This window comes from Coenobita brevimanus, chromosome 87 (assembly GCF_032717465.1).
Source record: "Coenobita brevimanus isolate Jiangsu-jjx chromosome 87, ASM3271746v2, whole genome shotgun sequence".
In the NCBI taxonomy this organism is placed as follows: domain Eukaryota; kingdom Metazoa; phylum Arthropoda; class Malacostraca; order Decapoda; family Coenobitidae; genus Coenobita; species Coenobita brevimanus.
This window is the reverse complement of record NC_137040.1, coordinates 1,361,631-1,380,479: the sequence shown is the minus strand read 5'-3', so window position 1 is coordinate 1,380,479 and position 18,849 is coordinate 1,361,631. Positions and strand designations below refer to the sequence as shown.

Here is an 18,849-nt window from a genome sequence, read left to right as displayed (position 1 = left end):
CTATTGTGATTGTGAAATTCTGTACATGTAATTACTGCAACAAGACCACACTGGATTAAGTGCACTGTACTGTATTGCATGGTGCACGTCTCTACCCTCCACTGATGCCAACACAAGGTGAGTACATAGTACACTATGTACTGTATTATCACACTGGAGCAATACTGTATTGCATGATTGATTTTCAAGGAAGTTTTTAGGACAGAAGGTTGAAAAAAACAATACAGTAATATATATCCACTGAAAAATGGCAAGCTCTTCATCAGCAGAAAATGTGTGGTACTCATACAGTTTTCTACCTAAAGAACCGACTAACTACCAACGAGCTTGCAATATCTTACAGTATCTTGATAAGTCCATTGTTAAATATTATTCATAAAAACATGGAAAACTTTGTAACTGGGAAAGTACGTTCCCCGGCTTCATGGTTAACTGGGATTGTACTCTACAGTATTACCATACTGTGTCAATACTGTATTGTATTTTATGCTTAGTTTTCATCTTTTACTCATGGGAAAGTTTTTAGGACTGAGGGTTGAGACAGATAGTAACACAACATCTGGCTCGACGCCATATGTTGGGCCAATGGTGGGGTACTATGCAATATCCAGGATTTTCACTTTATTCAGCCTACAGCTTGGCTGAAATACAATGGATAATTGAGTTTACTGAATTAATAATAATAATTATTATTATAATAATGAGGGGAGGAGGTAGGTGACTTGAAAGACCAGCCAAAGAAGATTATAAAAGGAGTATTTAAACCTCAGAACATTAAGTAAATTAGTTTACATATTTTCCTTATTTTTTCACTTGTACAGACAACCAAGTAAGTATCGTACACCTGGGGATCAATAGTTATGAAAATGAGTGACTTGCTGATGCACATGAATTGGTTAACATATTGCTTCAAAAAAAGTACACCATCCAATATGTGACAATGTACTGTATATGACATGGAGTTGTAAAAATTACCAAGCACAATATCTGCACTTATAATTACAGGGTGCCCCGTATATCACAATGCACCGTCCATATTTGGGAAGGATCTGTGCAGTAAGATGGCCGATACTTTTTTCTGGTTGACTATACTTACAGATGTACAATATCTACAAGAGACAGACGAGAGCTGATGTCCTTCGTTTGGTAGATTAGGTGTTCCATCCATAACTTCATTTGACTATCAGCACTTCTCCTCTTGAGTCTTCTCCTCAACTGACTTCAACTTGCAACTCCAAGCCTGCCATCCACATCTGAAGTTTAGCCTGTTGGAGAGTGCAGGAAGTTGTGAAAACTTACTAGCACGGTTGCTTGAACTTACATGAACATTCTAAACTACCAAATTTTAAAAGCTTCCATTTTCAGCATCTAAACCACAGCATTATCATGTTTTATTCCACCTAATATAGATGTACTCAGGGATTCAATGTCTTGCACAACATATGGCAATATTCAAGGTGGCACAGAAAGCTTTGCGGTGCTTTGAAGGCCTTGACGATGTCCCAAAACAATTCATAATGTGCCTAACTATAAACAAAACCAGCCTTCATCATACAATCTATCTACAGCCTGACGCCCTAATCCCACAATGGGTGGCCGCAGACAAAACGCCTCCAAATCGCTCTGTCACCCACCATTTGACTACCCTCCCCCAACCCACTCCCCTCTCCCTCATATACCTCTCAACTCCCTCCCCCCACCTCATCTTCGGTCTTCCCCTCCCTCCACCTCACCTACATACACCCTCTTAGTCAGTCTTTCAGTTTCCATTCTCTCCTCATGTCCATACAAACCCCTTTAATATGACTACAATTTACATTTCAATCTTCCTATTACGAAGTGATTTTACTCAACTTAGGGCAGACCCCTAGTACTGAAGACGCTAATGGAAGCTGTATCTAACTCCTCCAACTCTGAAAGTCACCTATAAGGTGAATAAAATAGTCTGGTAGCAGCAAGAACGAAATAAAAAATAATCACCAGACTGAAAACTTTAAGCCTACATCATGACAGATGGCAGTCCAGTGTGCTCCACTCGGGTTCAAAGAGTCATCCTGCTACCCTTGAAAGAGCCACCTAAGGCTAATATTTCAACTGGCATGGAAGGCTTCATGGCACCTTTCACTTGAATGACTTTTTCCGCATATTAAACCTTATCATTAATGTGTGTTGTTTACATCATTTTAATGCTGAAATGTCGCAGTGAGAGAAGCCTTCACTTTCATGTGGTGGCACTGATATAAGGTGGCCCCAGTGCCCAGTTAAACATCCCTCAATTCCCTCCTTAGTACCCAAAAAGGAGGAAGGTGGACTGCAGGAAAAAGAAATTTCTACCTGCAGTTCACTGTGTTCATGTCAGATAATCCTGGGGTCACAACTAAGCTGTTGCTGCTGCTGCTACTACACTGACTTCTCCAACTGTGTGGGTTCCATTTGGGAATTTCACAATTTACTTGGAAAGATAAACCCTAACCTGATTTCTGTTACTTGGAAAAGAATCTGGGCTGCGAGGGAAAATTCCAGAAATCGCCACTCCCAAAACATGGCTTGTCGAGCATCAACAGTTGAAACTCACACGCAGTGACATGTCAACACGGCTGCCATGCATGGATGCCACGCAGGTGCACTCTGCGTCTTCTTCACTCTCCCTCTCTCACCCTCTGTAAAGCAGTAAAGAGGCCCCTCAGCCTCAGGTACCGGGTACACTCCTCCCCGAAACAAGCATTGCTCCATCCCCTGTCATGGTAACAGATCACTACTTATTTACCACTTTATACACTCTAATTAACCCCATTTTATGCCCATTGATGTTCCTAGAGGTTGTATGTGTACCAGAATATTAAGTATGATCTGGGGAGGAGGAGGGGGGGGGGGTTCAAAAATTATCAAGGCCAAAAGAGGGACTTTGGAAATTTTTTTGGATTTTACAATACCAATTAGCCTTGCAACATGGGCTTCTGTGGTACCATTTGCACAATCTGATTTTACCAGAAAAATTCAGATACATTAGCTGCGTATCTGGAGGGGTCACTGCACCACTGTGTCTGACCACCTCACTTCCTACTACTTCCTTTCCTTCCTGTTTCTTTTTATTATTCCTCTTTCCACTTTGGGTGGTTCTACACTTGGTGATGAGTCTAATGTTTTCCTGCAACCCAGGAAACCATTTACAATGTTGGGTGGTGACCACATAACCAGATAATGGGGTGATTTGGTGCCTGTTATGATGCCTCTGCTAACTGGGTGGGGACACAAACGGGGTGTCCATCCGCAAAACTATACCACCAAACTTTTCCCTGCACATCACTGTTGCAGAGCATTGTCAACTGAAGGGAGCATTAGTTCACTGCATGGGACGACCATGCAGGGGCAGGAGCTTGCCTATGATTGAAGGGTATGCTTGGCCTGACAGACCAGTGATGATCAAGAACAACTACCAGTACTACTACTAGCATTACTATCAACTTTAAATCAAAACCATAAAAGTGGACATCAAGTGTAACATGCAGAACAAATCATTATGGAAGAGACATCATGAAACCTCCAAACCCCACCAATCCTACCTCTTATCCACTCATTAACATTTTGTCAAGCTGTTGAGATACTATGCCATTGTGTTCAGCGTGTGACTGAGAAGAGATTTTGTGGGGTTCACAAGGAGACCATTGCACCCCACTTGCTGGAGACATTTTTGCATTAAGTAGCTACAGCTGTCTTTTGTGGATGCAAAGACCAGTCAGTCATTAAGGTACAGAGGCAATTTAGCTTCTTTACTGGCCAAGTCTGTTACGGACAACTGTTGTAAGCCTCATGAAGATTCTACAGGCGATCGTTTCATTTAGTTTTCGAAGGTTCCAACATGCTTGCATGCATCGACCTCGGTGGCCAAATGGCAGCTCTCCATGCTGATCAGTCTCTAGCAGCTTCCATATTCAGTCCCTTATCCCTGAAGTCACACTCAATGACCTTTTTCCAGGTCTTTTTTTGGTCTACCTCTCGCAAACTTACTCTTAATGTTTAGCACTTCTTACTTTCTGCATCCAATTATCACCTCCCATCCTCTCCACATGCACATACCATCTCAATCTACCTCTCCTATCACAATAATAATAATAATAATAATAATAGGTGGGGGCACTCACCATCCACTCACGCGATGTAGTGCTCCTGTCGGGTGTCTGCCCTTTCCTCTCCTCCATCCTTCATTCCTTCCATTCACTTTTTTCTTTCTTTCCTTGTCCTTCTGCCTACGAGTAACTTTACACTCCCTCTTCTGCCTTTCTTTCCTTCATTCTTTCATCTTCCTTCTGCCTGTGGGTGACTCTACCTTGAGTGACAAGCCAAATGGTTTCCTGTACACCAGGAAACCATTTACTATGCTGGGTGGTAACCATATAACCAGATTTTGGCACCTGGTGATTTAGTGGGTAATTATTGTGCTCCAATCGGATTGAGCCGATGAAGGTTTATATCCAGTGGCGTCACCAGGGGTTAGATTTTGGGGGGGCTGTAGCCCTGGTGTATGTAGAAGGGGGGGGGGGGAGCGAACCGAGCCTATGCAGCTGGGGGGTAAGGGAGGGCGCTGTAAGCCCCCCCGGGAAATTTTTAGGAAACTGAGCAGCTTTAGGGGCATTTTTGAGGCCTATAGATGAAGAAAAAGTAAAATAAGGTCTCACAGGCTATTAATAAGAAACTTATAGGACACATGAATATTGATGGGCTTAATACCAGGCATCAGTAAACCTTATGATATAATGTGTACAAGGTAACTGTATAAAGCTTTTTTGTAGATAATAGTTTTTCTTCAGTTGCTAGTAGTATGTGGTATCATAAAAGTTTCTTAGTCTTACCGTATTAAATTTGATAATTCAAAGAAGCTCTTTATTCAATGTATATATATAGATATAATTGCCATGATTTATCATCCATTACCGGTACTGTGATAAGAAAACAAAGCCATTCACAAAAAACAAAAATTATAAAATATTATTCTATAACAAGTAACTCCAATTCATAAAGCAATTACATTATAAAACCATTTTAAAAAAAAAAAAAAAAAAAAAAAAAAAAAAAAAAAAAAGTATTCTATAAAAACTGATATCCTCCCATAGAGTGACATAATGCAATGTGGATTTTTTTTTTTTCATTTCACAGTATTACTTATCAGTGAATGTAAACTAAAATTGCAGTTCATTGCAGAGAGAGAGTTTTAGCCTACTTTCCCACTCTGTACGTTTAGGGCAATATATTTGCAACAATGAGAAATAGCCTAGGCCTAGCCAATTTAAAAATAAATCAATAAAAAAAAAAATCCTGGCCTAAGCTTCATAAAATGACTACTGAAATAGTTTGATATAGGCCTACTTACACGTCTGAATGGGTTCAGCTTTGGGGGTTATCTGGGGTTGCTTCTGGCACCTCATTCCCAATAACAGCCACTTTTTCTTGGCACTCATCAGAGTCATCTTTGGAGGTGCGGGTGCGAAAGAATTTCCTTATGTCACCCTGTCCCTGAGGATTTTTAGATGACCTTTTCATCACTTGAGTGGCTGCTGGCTGATATCCGCAAATGTATTATTGTAGAATAGCCTATAAGAGGGCTAGGACATTCAGTTTTGACAGTCCAGTGTCGACTGAACCAACTAAGTACTGCTGACTGTATAGAGTATAGGCTAGATCTCATATCTGTGGCTAGCAATATACCGGAACTTAGTAACGTCTATAACAGCCACTGAAACCAATACATTCAAATAAAACCGAAAACAACACAGGATTTAGTCACAGTTCACAGACACTTCTCAATATAAACAAACATTCCGAGTTCCGATACTCTGAACATTCGAATTTGTGAAAAATTGCTTAGATCAGATATTTTAGACTGCATAATCCAATTTTAAAGCTCCGTGATTAATATATACCATATTATATATTGTAAATATATAATAAATCTGATAAATGTAATACATTCTTGCATTCTTTGTGCAATAAATATATTTCAAAGAAAACCAAGCTTGGAAAAAGTATATGGGAAACTAATATAACCATTATGATTTGAGTCACAGGTTTACATAAATTGTGAATAACTAATCACATTATATAGCTATAAATAATATTGTATTAAACTAATATGGATGCACGAATAAAAGTGGATTGGCTTTAGGGGGTTGGGGGAAAGCTAGGTGGGTCAATGCCGAGCTGTAAGCATACTATGTAAGCTGTTGATTTGTTATTATTATTATTTTGGGGGGCTGCAATTTTTTGGGGGGCTGAGTCCTTGATTTGGGGTGGGCTAAGCCCCCCCCCCTGGTGATGCCACTGTATATATCCAAGGGATGGTTGGGGTTGATTGCTCAAGTAATGCCACTCAGGGATGAGTGAGGCTGGTCACTCTCATCTTAAATGTCGGGACCAACTGCCAAGCCCCGGGCTCCTATGCTCCTCATGGGGCAATGTAGGATTGGATGATGATGGATGGATAATAATAAAATAATAATAATAATAATAATTATAATAATAATGTTTATTTCCACAAACAATGGTTATTCATATACTCCAGTCCCATCCTACCTCTCAACTCTTCCATTGCAAACCTAGCCCTCCCCCTCCACCAGGCCTAGCACTCAAGGATGCACTGCACATCCACCTAACCACTGTCATTTCTGTACGTCTGAGCCTGTGAATATTCTCTTCCTTTACTGCCTAGGTCTCACTACAACACAAAATTATACTCCTGACACAAACCGCATACAAGGATCCCTTAGCACCGAGGGAGAGCCCTCTCAAATGTCGGGAAGGCAACAGCTCCCTGAATTTCTTCCAACCACTCCTCATGCTAGCCACAGAGCTAGCTTCAGCCCCACCTCCAGCACATAACATGTCTCCCAAATAACAGAACTCTTCTGCACACTCAAGAGACCTACCAGCAAGTTCAATCCTTTCACACCTGACAATCTCCGTGTTCTCCCCAACACACCACACACTTGAAATCAGCACTATCTTGCAGTCTACCTCTAATACCATTACATGCCTTATGCACCCACTTATCACAAACACTGCACATAATGGAATTACTTCCCGTGCCCTTGTGGCACCTCGCGCGTGGCCACTCTCCCTCTTCTTTGACAGTACCGCCACCAGCCCTAGGTACCATCACTTTTGTTCTGTCTGTATTTACTGGTAAGCCCTTGTGCCCCAGAAAACTCATTCAAACCTCCATTCTCCCTTACCTGGGTGCAAGCACCAACATACATAGCCATAACCACCCAAACCAGCCACTCCTCGATTCCAAACTTTCTCACTGCCCATTTCACCACCCCTCTAGGGACTCTGTAAAAGGCCTTCTCCAAATCTACAAAAACAAAGTACAGTTCCTTTTTCTTTCCGATATATTATTCCTGAAACTGTTGAACAATGAACATGTATCAGTGGTCCATTTGTCTGGAATATACCCAAACTGCATCTCATCAATATTCACTCTTTCTCTAATCATACCTTTTAGAACTCTCTCCATTACCTTCATTATCTGGTCCAAAAGCTTTATGCCCCTATAATTTCCACTTTCCAGGGTATCACCCTTCCCCTTGTACACATTTATAATTACACTCTTCAGCCAATCATCTGGGACAACACATTCATGTATATTCCTATTTATCAAGTCAGTGACTAACCCTACTCCAATATCTCCTAAGGCTTTCAATATTTCAGCAGTCAACCAAGACACACCTGTCACATTCCTCCCCTGCATCCTGCCTATTGCCCTACTCACAGCAGCAGCGTCAATCAAAGGCCACGGGCCAGACACTGGATCTGCTGGCTTCAAACCTTCCCTGTCCTAGTCAAACTCCTCATGCAACAACCGGTTGTAATGTTATTACCATGCGTCTTTAATATCCCTGCTGTTCACCACTACCTTTCCTTCATCATTCTTCACACACTGCTCACCTATGACATCCCTATTTTCCCTCTTCATATGATTTGCCACCTTAAATATCACATTCCCCCTTCCACACTATTTAGGTTATCATGTAAAAGTCTCAGTGACAGACTTTGCCCTGTAAACCTCTTTTCTAGTCCTATGCTTGGCAGCCAAGTATTCTTCTTTGTTACCACCCTTTTTCCATGTTGAGGCCAAATAGCATTAAAGTGAACTGGTATCTGTCACTGCCCACGGTTAACCCCGTGTACTTGTGAAGCCTGGGTATGGACTAAAACATGCCAAGAAGTCTGCTGTTGTTAGTCAAACCTCTGTGTACAACTGAATAAGGATATCTAGGGAGTCATGTCAAAATCTGGGTACTTGATGGATTAGCAAGGGGGGTGGGGGTGGGATCATGCACTTCCTGGTGGACCAATACCAATACACCAGTCCTGTACGAGACGGCCCTAGCACGTATTCAATATGGATGGTGGGTGTTAGCACTGAAGTGATGACATGTCGGGGTGCATGGTATGTAAGACTACTGAGGCTTGGGAGCAGGTGGTGAAGCCCATGCCCAGAGATGGAAAAAAAAAAAAAAAAACTCTCTCTCTCTGAAACAGAATCAACAGATAGCTGGGGACATCAAGGGATCACTCAATGGATGACTTGTACTTCCGGGTCTTGATGCAGTCCTGGAGGAGTGGTGCTGGTGGCTGTGAATTATGGCAAGATTGACAGGGTGGGGTGCTAAACTACCGCCACATCGTGCCACATTTTAGCAGAATGACCATCCACTTGTGTGTCTAATGGTGATGCCACCCCAGAAGCCACTGCAGTTGCTTGTCATCTGGAGGGTAACTTTCCTTCTTTGTAGCTGAGGCAGACTTTACATCTGGCATACCACAAAGACACAGCCTCATTTCAACTTAAAACATATAGTTGTGTAGCGATTCGTTTTGGCTTGATATAACAGTCTGCTGGTGATCAGAATATAACACTGAAATGCAAGGATTACAAAGATGGCTTTTAACCCTTTAGCGCCAAAGGGATTCTCTCATCCATCCATCCATCAATAATCCAATCCTATACTGCCCCAAGAGGAGCATAGGTGCCTGGAGCTAGGCAAGTTAGTCATGACATTTAAGATGATAGTGACCAGCCTCACTCATCCCTGAGTGGCATTACATAAGCAATAAACCCCAACCACCCCTTGGATATAAACCTACACAGGCTCAATCTAACTGGAGTGCCTTAAGTACCCACTAAACCACCAGGCGCCATAATTTGGTTATACGGTTACCACCCAGCATAGTAAACGGTTTCCTGCTGTACAGGAAACCATTTGGCTTGTCACTCAGTGTAGAGTTACCCATAATGACAGAAGAGGGAGTGTAAAGTTACCCGTACGCAGAAGAACTCTCTCAACAGAATAAAATTATCAAAGGCTACCAAGAATACAAGAACTATGTAAATGCGGCGGACAAAAGAAAGCTATTACTGCACACAATACTCGAGATGCAGACAACACTGAAACACAGCTGGAGTACTTTTACATGTGGGGCTGGGTATGATGATAGTGATTCTCTCTCATTTTTGTTTTACTTGTTCATTTATACTGATGAGGCTAAGGTGGCTTATTTATGGTGCAAATTGAAGGTTCTTCATGAGAACTAAGGGTTCAAAGATTCCAATTTATATATATATATATATATATATATATACACACACACACACATATACCGGTATATATAAAGTTGTACATTATATTCAAAGACAGTGTTTGCCTTACTTTAAGCTAAACAGGTGTTAACAAATACGGGTGGTGTTTGCGTGGTTAACCTCATTTGAGGTCATACTCACATTACAGTAGACTGGACAAAAACTATGATGAGACCCCACACTGCAGCTTATCCCTCCGGTCCTCCATGCTGACACTTCTCACAAGACGCTTAGACCTCTGATGCAGATCGCCCTCGTATTTCTGTTATAATGATAAACCACATGACATACTACAATTTATAAAACCTGTGTTATTTTATATCATAACCTACTCTTAAAAAAAAAAAAAAAACAGTTATGGCTGACTATTATTTTGATTAGAAATTTACCAAACCAAACTTTGGTGATTTCTGAAGCAATAAGCAATTACTCACCTTCTTTTTCTTCATTTATTTTTTATACAAAATGTCTATTAACAGTATCTATCTATAGCCGGACGACATAATCCTGTATGGGATGGTCATTAGCATTTTGGTTGCTTTATGGGGAGGCACACTAACCCTCTGCCAACCCACTTGCAGATATGTAGGGATCACATGTTGCAAAAAAGCAATGGAATGTTATTTTACAGGCTGTTGTCAGCAGTCATATTTTCAAATGGCCCTGCCACTCTGCAACTTTATTATTCATTTATTAATTTTTTCCAATGTTCCCAGTAATGTATATGCACAGAGAAAAACATATAACTCAAATCTGCATCATGAATGCTATCAAATAATGAAAATACATTGGATAAATAAATATTTAGCAAATCAGCCTTACCTAGTCAATTCCCATAAGGAGTGAATAGTTTCATGCTTGCATCACAGAGATATAAAAACCATCGCAACTTCAAAAACACATCATTTCACTAACAGCGCTTGAAGCCGAAGGAGTACTCGCAGTTTCTCTTGCGATACACTTGTTTTTATAAAGTTAAAAAATCCCAGGTTAATAATCAAAACGTCTTCCTGAATGAGAAGGAAAGAAAAAAATCAGTACGATGGAAGTAACAAAAGCAGTACCGTAATGAGAGCCAAAATAGGGAAAGCCCAAAAAATTGATGAGGTGCCTCAAGCCACTTAACTCTTTCATCACCAATGCCAAACATCTTAATTTTGTGATGCAGTCTGTTGTGCTGTGCCTTATCAAAAGCCTTTTTAAAATCACAGTAAGCTACATCAATACAATTTCTTTCACCAAGAGCCTCTGCTCATTTATCTAAGGAAGTAGGCATTTTTAATGGAGAGGACCTGGCAGGTATAAAACTGAACTGTTTATCACTAAATACCGTAATCCATTTGTTCTCACGTACTTCATAATATCTTCTCTAATTAATTTCATATATTTTAATAAACATACCGTACCGTACACCCTCAATATAATGATCTAAATGGTGCCAGATCCCTGACGTTAAAGCCATTAGCTCATGAAAGCCAAACATATCGTAATACTTGGCCAGCTCAGGGTGGTCGTTAAAACCAATCGTTAAAAGCGGGTTCGGTACCGTATACTGAGGGTTTATTGTACTGGTCAAGCTGATTGGCTGATAATTACCAAGGCTACATTTATCTCCATTTTTGTAAATCGCAGTTATGAGGTGCTACCCTAAAGTTCCAGAAATCTAACTGAGGAAGGAAAAAACTTCTCAAGGTATATACCTACATCCCCTTCAAATTAGTCTCCTAGGGTATACATAGACATCAATCCCAGCACTTGTCCAACAATCAGAATGCATTCTGGAAGTCCTTAAGCATCACCTTGTTCAGGGCCTTATTCGATTCCTCATGGATCTCCTCAATGGTGTCAAATCTTAAGTCATTTCAGTTGAATTTTCTTTCGGAAAGAGGAAAAAATCACTGGGGGGGCCAAATCTGGTGAATATGGGAGGTGAGGGACGACCAGCATGTTTTTTAATGCCAAAAACTGCTGAACAACAAGGGCTGTGTGAATGGGTGCACTGTCATTGTGATGCACCCACTTGTTTGTGCACCACTTGTCTGGACATTTTCACCTCACGTCCTCCTGGAGCCGTCTCAAAATGACACAGTAAAACTTTGCATTGACGGTCTGTCCTTGAGGAATGAATTCCTTATGAACAATGCCCTCCAAGTCAAAGAAAAAGATAAGCATTGATTTCACATTGCTCTTGACCTGATATGCCTTGTTTGGTCAGAGTGAAGCTGGGCTATTCCACTGTGATGATTGTTGTTTGGCTTCTGGATCATATCCGTAAATCCAGCTTTCATCACCAGTAATGACCCTTGAGAGGAAGTTAGGGCCATTTCTGGCCATTTCCTTGAGCTCCATGCAGACCTCCACACAATGCTGCATTTGTTAATCAGTCGGGAGCCTCAGGACAAACTTGGCAGTGATTCATCTCATGTCAAGGTTGTCGCACACAATGAGCTGGCAAGTTCCATACGATGGGGTAACAATGTCACAATCATCGTGGATTGTCCTCCTAAGACTTCTGAGGATGGTTGCACGAACTTTGGCCACACTATCAGGAGTTGAACTGGTGGAAGGGTGGCCAGAATGTGTACTGTCGTCTGTTGATGTTCATCCGTTTATAAAACACTGTAACCAGTCACAGGTTTGTAACCCCCAAAGCATTGTAACCAAATGCTTGTTTTAACATTTTTTGAGATTCTGCCTAAGTTTCACAAAAAACTTGATGTACCCATGCTGCTCTTACACATCCTCCATTATAGAGATCACACACACACACACACACACACACACACACACACACACAAAAACATGCAACGAACGCATCCACCTGCAAAACGCCACTTGACACAATAACAAATAAACGGTGCATTCACTGCCACATCCACACATTGCATGCAAGCAATTTCCTCCCAGCTTTCAAATTTCAGGAACTCTGAGTAGCACCGAGCACCTCCTTTCTAGCCCTATGGTTAGCAGCCAAGTATGCCTTTCTGTTACCACCCCATTTCCATTAAAAATAATAATAATAAAAAATAAAAATAAAAGCTCTTTTTGGTTTTGTGAGCCAACTGGCCCCATTCTTGGCCATGGCCCCCGTCGTGGAACCATTCAGGGAACTACCGGTACTAAGGATGCCATCAGGAAAGTACGTGCACTGCGACGAACATCTACATACCAAGTTCCGCCAGGCACAGGACATCGTATATTAGCTAGCCAAGGACAGCCTGGCCTACTATGGCAGGACTCGCCCCACCGTGGCCATTATCAACTGGAGTAGAGATGGTATAGGCTCTGTGATGCTTCAACAATACTGCAGCTGTCTGTCTGCAGAGGCGCCCTTCTGCTGCAAGGGTGGGTGGTGCCTTGCGCTGTGTGGCAGTCTTCACTGATCTCAGATGGAGGCAGGCTATGCACCAGTGGAGGGAGAGGCACTTGCCATGGTATGGTTCCTCCACAGGGCAAGGTTCTTCCTGTAAGGGTGCTCCAATCTTACCATCGTGACTGACCACCGACCCCTTGTGAAACTGCTGGGGGACAAAGCCCTCACAGACGTGGTCAATCCCAGGCTGTTCAGGTTGAAGGAGAGAACCCTGCAGTTCTGGCGGTGGCTCAATCGGTAGAGAGTTGGCCTGCAGTCCTGACGGACCCGGGTTCAAATCCCGCTGAGGCAGGGAACAGTTTAAGGATTTGAATTTAACAAAAATCAGACTTTACTGATCTACCAGAAGCCCCGCCGACAAGTCGTAAAAATACCCCCGCTAATACCAATACACATACACCAGTCCTGTATGAGACAGCCCTAGCATGTATTCAATATGGACGGTGGGTGTTAGCGCCGAAGTGGAGACATGTATAGGTGTCCGGTACGTAGGAGGACTACTGGCCCTGGGCCTTGAAAGCAGGCTGTGAAGCCTATGCCCAGAGTCGGTCACATTAAAAAAGTTCTGGTTTCAGATCAAATACCTGCCCGGGAAACGGAACAGTGCAGCAGACTTCCTCTCTCATTACCCTGCCCTCAGGATCACCCCAGACAGTGCCAAACTGGACTTAGATGAAGTCATCTCCAACAGCATTGCAGCAGCAGTAGTCAGTGCTGTGAACTGCAACAGCCTCACAATGGATGAGAGCACCGTGGTAGCTGTCACAGCAGATGACCCCGTGTACCAGCTACTCCTGACTGGGGTTATGGCTGGGGACTAGCACCCTCGTAAGTCACGGCAAATCGCATGCCTCTGCCCATTTTACAGTGTGAGGGACAGGCTGACGGCTTCCGTGTACACTGTCACATACTCACACAATCAAGGCTATGTGTGCCTCGTCATCCCCGAAGCTCTACGCCTCAAGGTAGCTGCCCATCTACACTCTGGACACCAAGGCTTGGACTCTATGTTGTGGTCAGGAAATCAGTCTACTGACCTGGAATGGAGGGTGACCTACATCACCACAAAGCTTCATATTCCTCGTGTGACATTCACGAACTCCCACTGCCACCGAAGTTGCTCACCCTCACCCCACCTGCGGACTACCCATTTCAATTAACTGCAGTGGACATGTTCCAGGTGAAGGGCCATGATTAAATGGCATATGCTGACAGGTTGGCAGGATGGTTGGAGGTGGTGCACTTCCCACATGGAGCTACATCCGCCAAAAGCAAGTCACAGTTGCGGACCTATTTCACCTGGTGGAGGACCCCTAAACAGATCTCCATGGATGGGAGGACAAACCTCATCAGTGAAGAGATGGAAGCCTTCTTCAGAGCATGGGGTGTGGTCATACGCCTTTCATCTGCCCAGCACCCACAGTCAAACTATTGTGCACAGGCGGCTGTAAAGACCGCCAAGAGATTGATACGGGACAACACAAGAGGGAATGGCAGCCTCGACACAGACAAGGTTTTGCTAGCCCTCCTGCAGTACCTGAACATCCCTCTTCATGGGGTTAACAAGTCCCCCACCCAACTGGCCACCAGGAGGCAGCTCCGGGATGGGGTGCCAACTGCCAGGCGGCACCTGCAGGTGGACAGGCACTAGCGCCAGGCTCTGCAAAGGCACGAGAAACGGGTGACCGAGACACAAGAATAGCTGCACACCATTGACACCCCCAGGGAGTTAGTGTCGCTGCAGCCTGGTTAGCACGTCCAGATCTAGAACCAGGCCTCCAAACTGTGGGACAGAACAAGCACTGAGTCAGAGGTTCTACCCCACAGGCAATAAACAGTGCAGCTAGATGGTAGTGGCCACCTCTCTCCCAAGAACAGGCACCACCTGCAAGTTAGTGCAGCACCCCCTTACCCCACACAGCCTCTCGCGTCACCCTCAGTCCCACCCGCCAACCCGGCACCCTCAAAAGAGACCCCTACGCCACCCTCAACTGCTCCAGGACACCCCCAGTGGGTGGCTCAATGGCCCACATGGCTAAATAACTGTCATGTATTTAAGTACTATGTACTGATAATAAGTTAGGCTAAGCATTATATATACTGAGTACTACTTTGTCGGTATTATGATGCGTTATGTAATAGGCACTATTACGCCCCTGTATGTTACCTTATGTCTTGTATGCAGTTTATTTACCATCACATGTTAGTATTAACCCCTTCTTTACCGAAAATGTGTTTTGATGTACCCCCGTACATCGCCTGTTAACCCATAAAATTCGGTTGGCGTCGTGAAGGATTCAAATTTCCCACCAAAAATCTGAATTCTTATCTGCAAAATGGTCACACTGCATTCTTGTAATTGTAGGCTGATTCTGTGTTATTTAAATTGCTTCTATTACCGGTATTCATATTTGCTAAAGGTACACAATCTTGTTTAAGTTAGTAATTCAAGTTTTTGGCAGGGAAAACACAGACAAAAATGGTGACATTACCCGAAAATTATGGGTTAACACCCGTGAGACACCGGAACCGCTACCGTGGTACGCTGGTACACCCTCTAGTGAAGGGCAGTTTATAGGCCTCAGGGTAGCCCGATAAGGCTGTTTCTGAGGACCTCGTGTTAGCAATAGCTCTGTGTTTTGACAACAAAGACTGTGACGAAGTTCTGACGAATTCTGACATCATAAGATACATCATGACTGAGTTGCAGTGGCACCAATGGCTTGCTCACTCATCTGTGATGTAACCTCTTTTAGACCAATCATTATTTTATTTCAATTTCTACTACAGATATCGTACTATATTTTCTGCTGACATACGGCAAAATTTACATCCCTTGGCCTGCCTGAGAGACAATCAGTTACCACGCACTTGACCATGAGAGAGGGTGTACAGGATAAATCTCTTTCAGGTGTCTGGCAGATTCCGATAGTGACAAGTTTATTCCTCATGAGGATACTTATTTAGATGTATCAGATGATGATGCAGCAGTGTCTGATGTGTCAGTAGACGACTGTGATCCTGAAAATGATAGCGAGGTTGATGTGAAAGGGAGAAGGAAATTAGTAGTGAGCTTAGTGATGCTGCACTCTCGGCAACAAGAGGGTCAAGGTCGCCATCACCATCACGTGTGTCCACACATTTTATGCTCAGCTTACAAGGTAAATAAATAAGCCATCCATCTATGCAGGACATTATTTTCAAGCCAGTTTGTACAGTAGTTACCTGGGTCATTACTTCAGCATAAGACATGTAAACTTATGTACTGTAATGATTTATTTTAAAATATTTTTTTATTACCAACATCATGCGGGGTTTATGTGATCATCAGTATACAAACAAATCAAAAAGAGTGAATAGTTTCGACGTGGAAAAAATATACACTACCTCTCACACTACGGGAGGGGGAGCTATCAGGTCGGTATGGGGGGTAAATGTAGTGTTTACATTCCGGGGAGGGGTCGGTAAAGAAGGGGTTAACCCATCATGTCTGGCGGTTGTTTTCACCACCCAAACCATCAACAGGTGTTTTTCTTAAAAATCACCATTATTTAAACCATAATTTCTCAGCTAAAACTATATTATTATAATATAATGCTATAATCATAATAATAATAATACTACTACAAAACACTTGATCATGAATACATGCCACATGGACTGGATGGGTTAAATACATTGTGCATCTACATTATGATCTGATCTGTGTTACATAATAGGCACTATTACCCTCCTACATGTTACCTATGTATTGTATGCAGCTTATTTACCATCACATGTTAGTATTAAATACATTGTGCATCTATGATCTCTGCCTTCTGCTATCACAGAGATTTACCATGCATTATGTATCATTACTATGCATTTTGTCACATTAAGTACTGCTATGTCCCATTATTTTCTGCCTGTTACCATTATGACCCATTTCCTTTTTTTGTTATGTCAGACTGCCATCTCTCTTCGAGAGCAGCCATCTTAGATGGGAGACGTAAGATATCTGCCATACGAGATGTTTGGCAGGTAGCACTTGCAGGCGCGACCGTTGTGTAACGGCACACAGGGGACCAGTCTATTGTTAGAGGAATAAAGGAGTACACACATCCCACAGGTCAGCTTACCTACACCTTATTAGTTAGCAACCGAACACTTAATAATCTTTTCATCTCTCTCTTCCTCTCTACATATATATCTCTCTTTCGTCTCTCAACTTCCTCCACACCCGTGTTTCTCATCCCCTCACACTATGCTTTCTTCTTTTGTGCCACAGTCTGTCTCACCTTTCATTCCACCATGCTGTTCCTTGCACCCCCTTTTGTCTTCTCTTCACCCCACACACCACCTCACATGTTGCACAGATGTAACTTTATAAAAATCACCAGTAGCTGTGGTAATCCAGGAATAATAAGAAACCTGTGAAAGACTAATTTCTAGGGGAAATATGGAAATGCCACACCAATTTGGTAGAAAATTAATGATCTGGCTGAATTAAGTTAGGTTATTAAGCTGTCCAGTTGGATCACATTGGGTTAGGTTCGCAAGGATGAATGATTTGACTGACTAAATTTGGAGCCAAATCAACCTAAACGTCTGACGTGGCGTGTGACTGCTTGCCTTGGTTTGCATGTGAAACTGGTGGTTTTACAATTGGTAACTTCAAAATTACACCTACCTGCAACTATTTACACCTATCACAATGATAATTATGTTGTAGCTTACTGAGACTAAGTGAATTTTTCTCTGTGAAAGTTGGTTTGAAACAGGGATGTGTCATGTCTCCATGGTTGTTCAATCTGTACATGGATGGGGTAATAAAAGAGGTACAAGGTAGGGTAGTGGATGTTGGAGTGGCCCTGGTGAGAGAGGATAGTGTTTGGAAACTCCCTGTACTGTTGTTTGCAGATGATACTGTGTTGTTGAGTGAAGACGAAGGGGAGCTGCAAGGCTTGGTGGATGAGTTTGAGAGAGTGTGTAAGAAACGGAACCTAAAGGTGAATGTAGGGAAGAGTAAAGTGATGGTCTTTGAGAGAGGTGAAGTCAGTGAATGTACAGCGAGGTTGGATGGTGAGGAATTGGAAAATGTGAGTACGTTTAAGTATTTGGGTAGTGTGATGAGTAAGGATGGAGGTTTGGAGGATGAAGTGCTTGAAAGGGTACAGCAGGGAAGAAAGGTTGCTGGTTCCTTAAAAGCAGTGATAAGAAACAGGGAAGTGAGCATGGAAGTAAAAAAGTTACTACATGACAGTATTGTGATACCAACTCTAACGTACGGAAGTGAAGCTTGGACATTGTTGGAAGGACACAAGTCAAGAGTGAGAGCAGTGGAAATGAGTTATTTAAGAGGAGCCTGTGGAGTCACGTGGAGAGACAGGCTGACGAATGAGGACATAAAGGAGCGTTGTGGTGTGGATGTGGATGTGATAGGAAGCGTTGTGAGGAACACACTGAGGTGGTTTGGCCATGTGGAGAGGATGGAGGGTGAAAGATTGACGAAGAGAGTGTATGTGAGTGAGGTGGAGGGTGGAAGAGGGAGGGGGAGACCGAGGATGAGATGGAGGGATGGGGTGGAGAGGTATATGAGAGAGGGGGGTGTGAGTTGGGAGCAGGGCAGTGAAATGGCGGGGGACAGGGCGACTTGGAGGCGATTTGTTTGTGGCCACCCCAAACGGGATTGAGGCATCTGGCAATAGATAGATAGATAGATTACTGAGACAAAATTATAGTTTCTGTCAAAACAGAATTAAGAGATTCTGATATTTTTCTTTTAAGTATACACAGTATATTAGGCAATTCTCAGACTTCTATGGCATTTAATTTTTGTAGATGTATCTTAGACTTCTCT

At 42.7% G+C, this 18,849-nt stretch overlaps 1 protein-coding gene across 1 annotated transcript in view; it reads right to left on the bottom strand.

The window, feature by feature from the left end:
• Positions 1-1,204: 1,204 nt before the first annotated feature.
• The window catches only part of Pur-alpha (Purine-rich binding protein-alpha), a 354,281-nt gene continuing 336,636 nt past the window's right edge, over positions 1,205-18,849 (bottom strand). Inside the window, exon 6 of the mRNA XM_080281121.1 lies at positions 1,205-1,265. Coding sequence (XP_080137247.1) covers positions 1,212-1,265 — 54 coding nt within the window. The 3' untranslated portion in view covers positions 1,205-1,211. The remainder of the gene's footprint in view (positions 1,266-18,849) is intronic.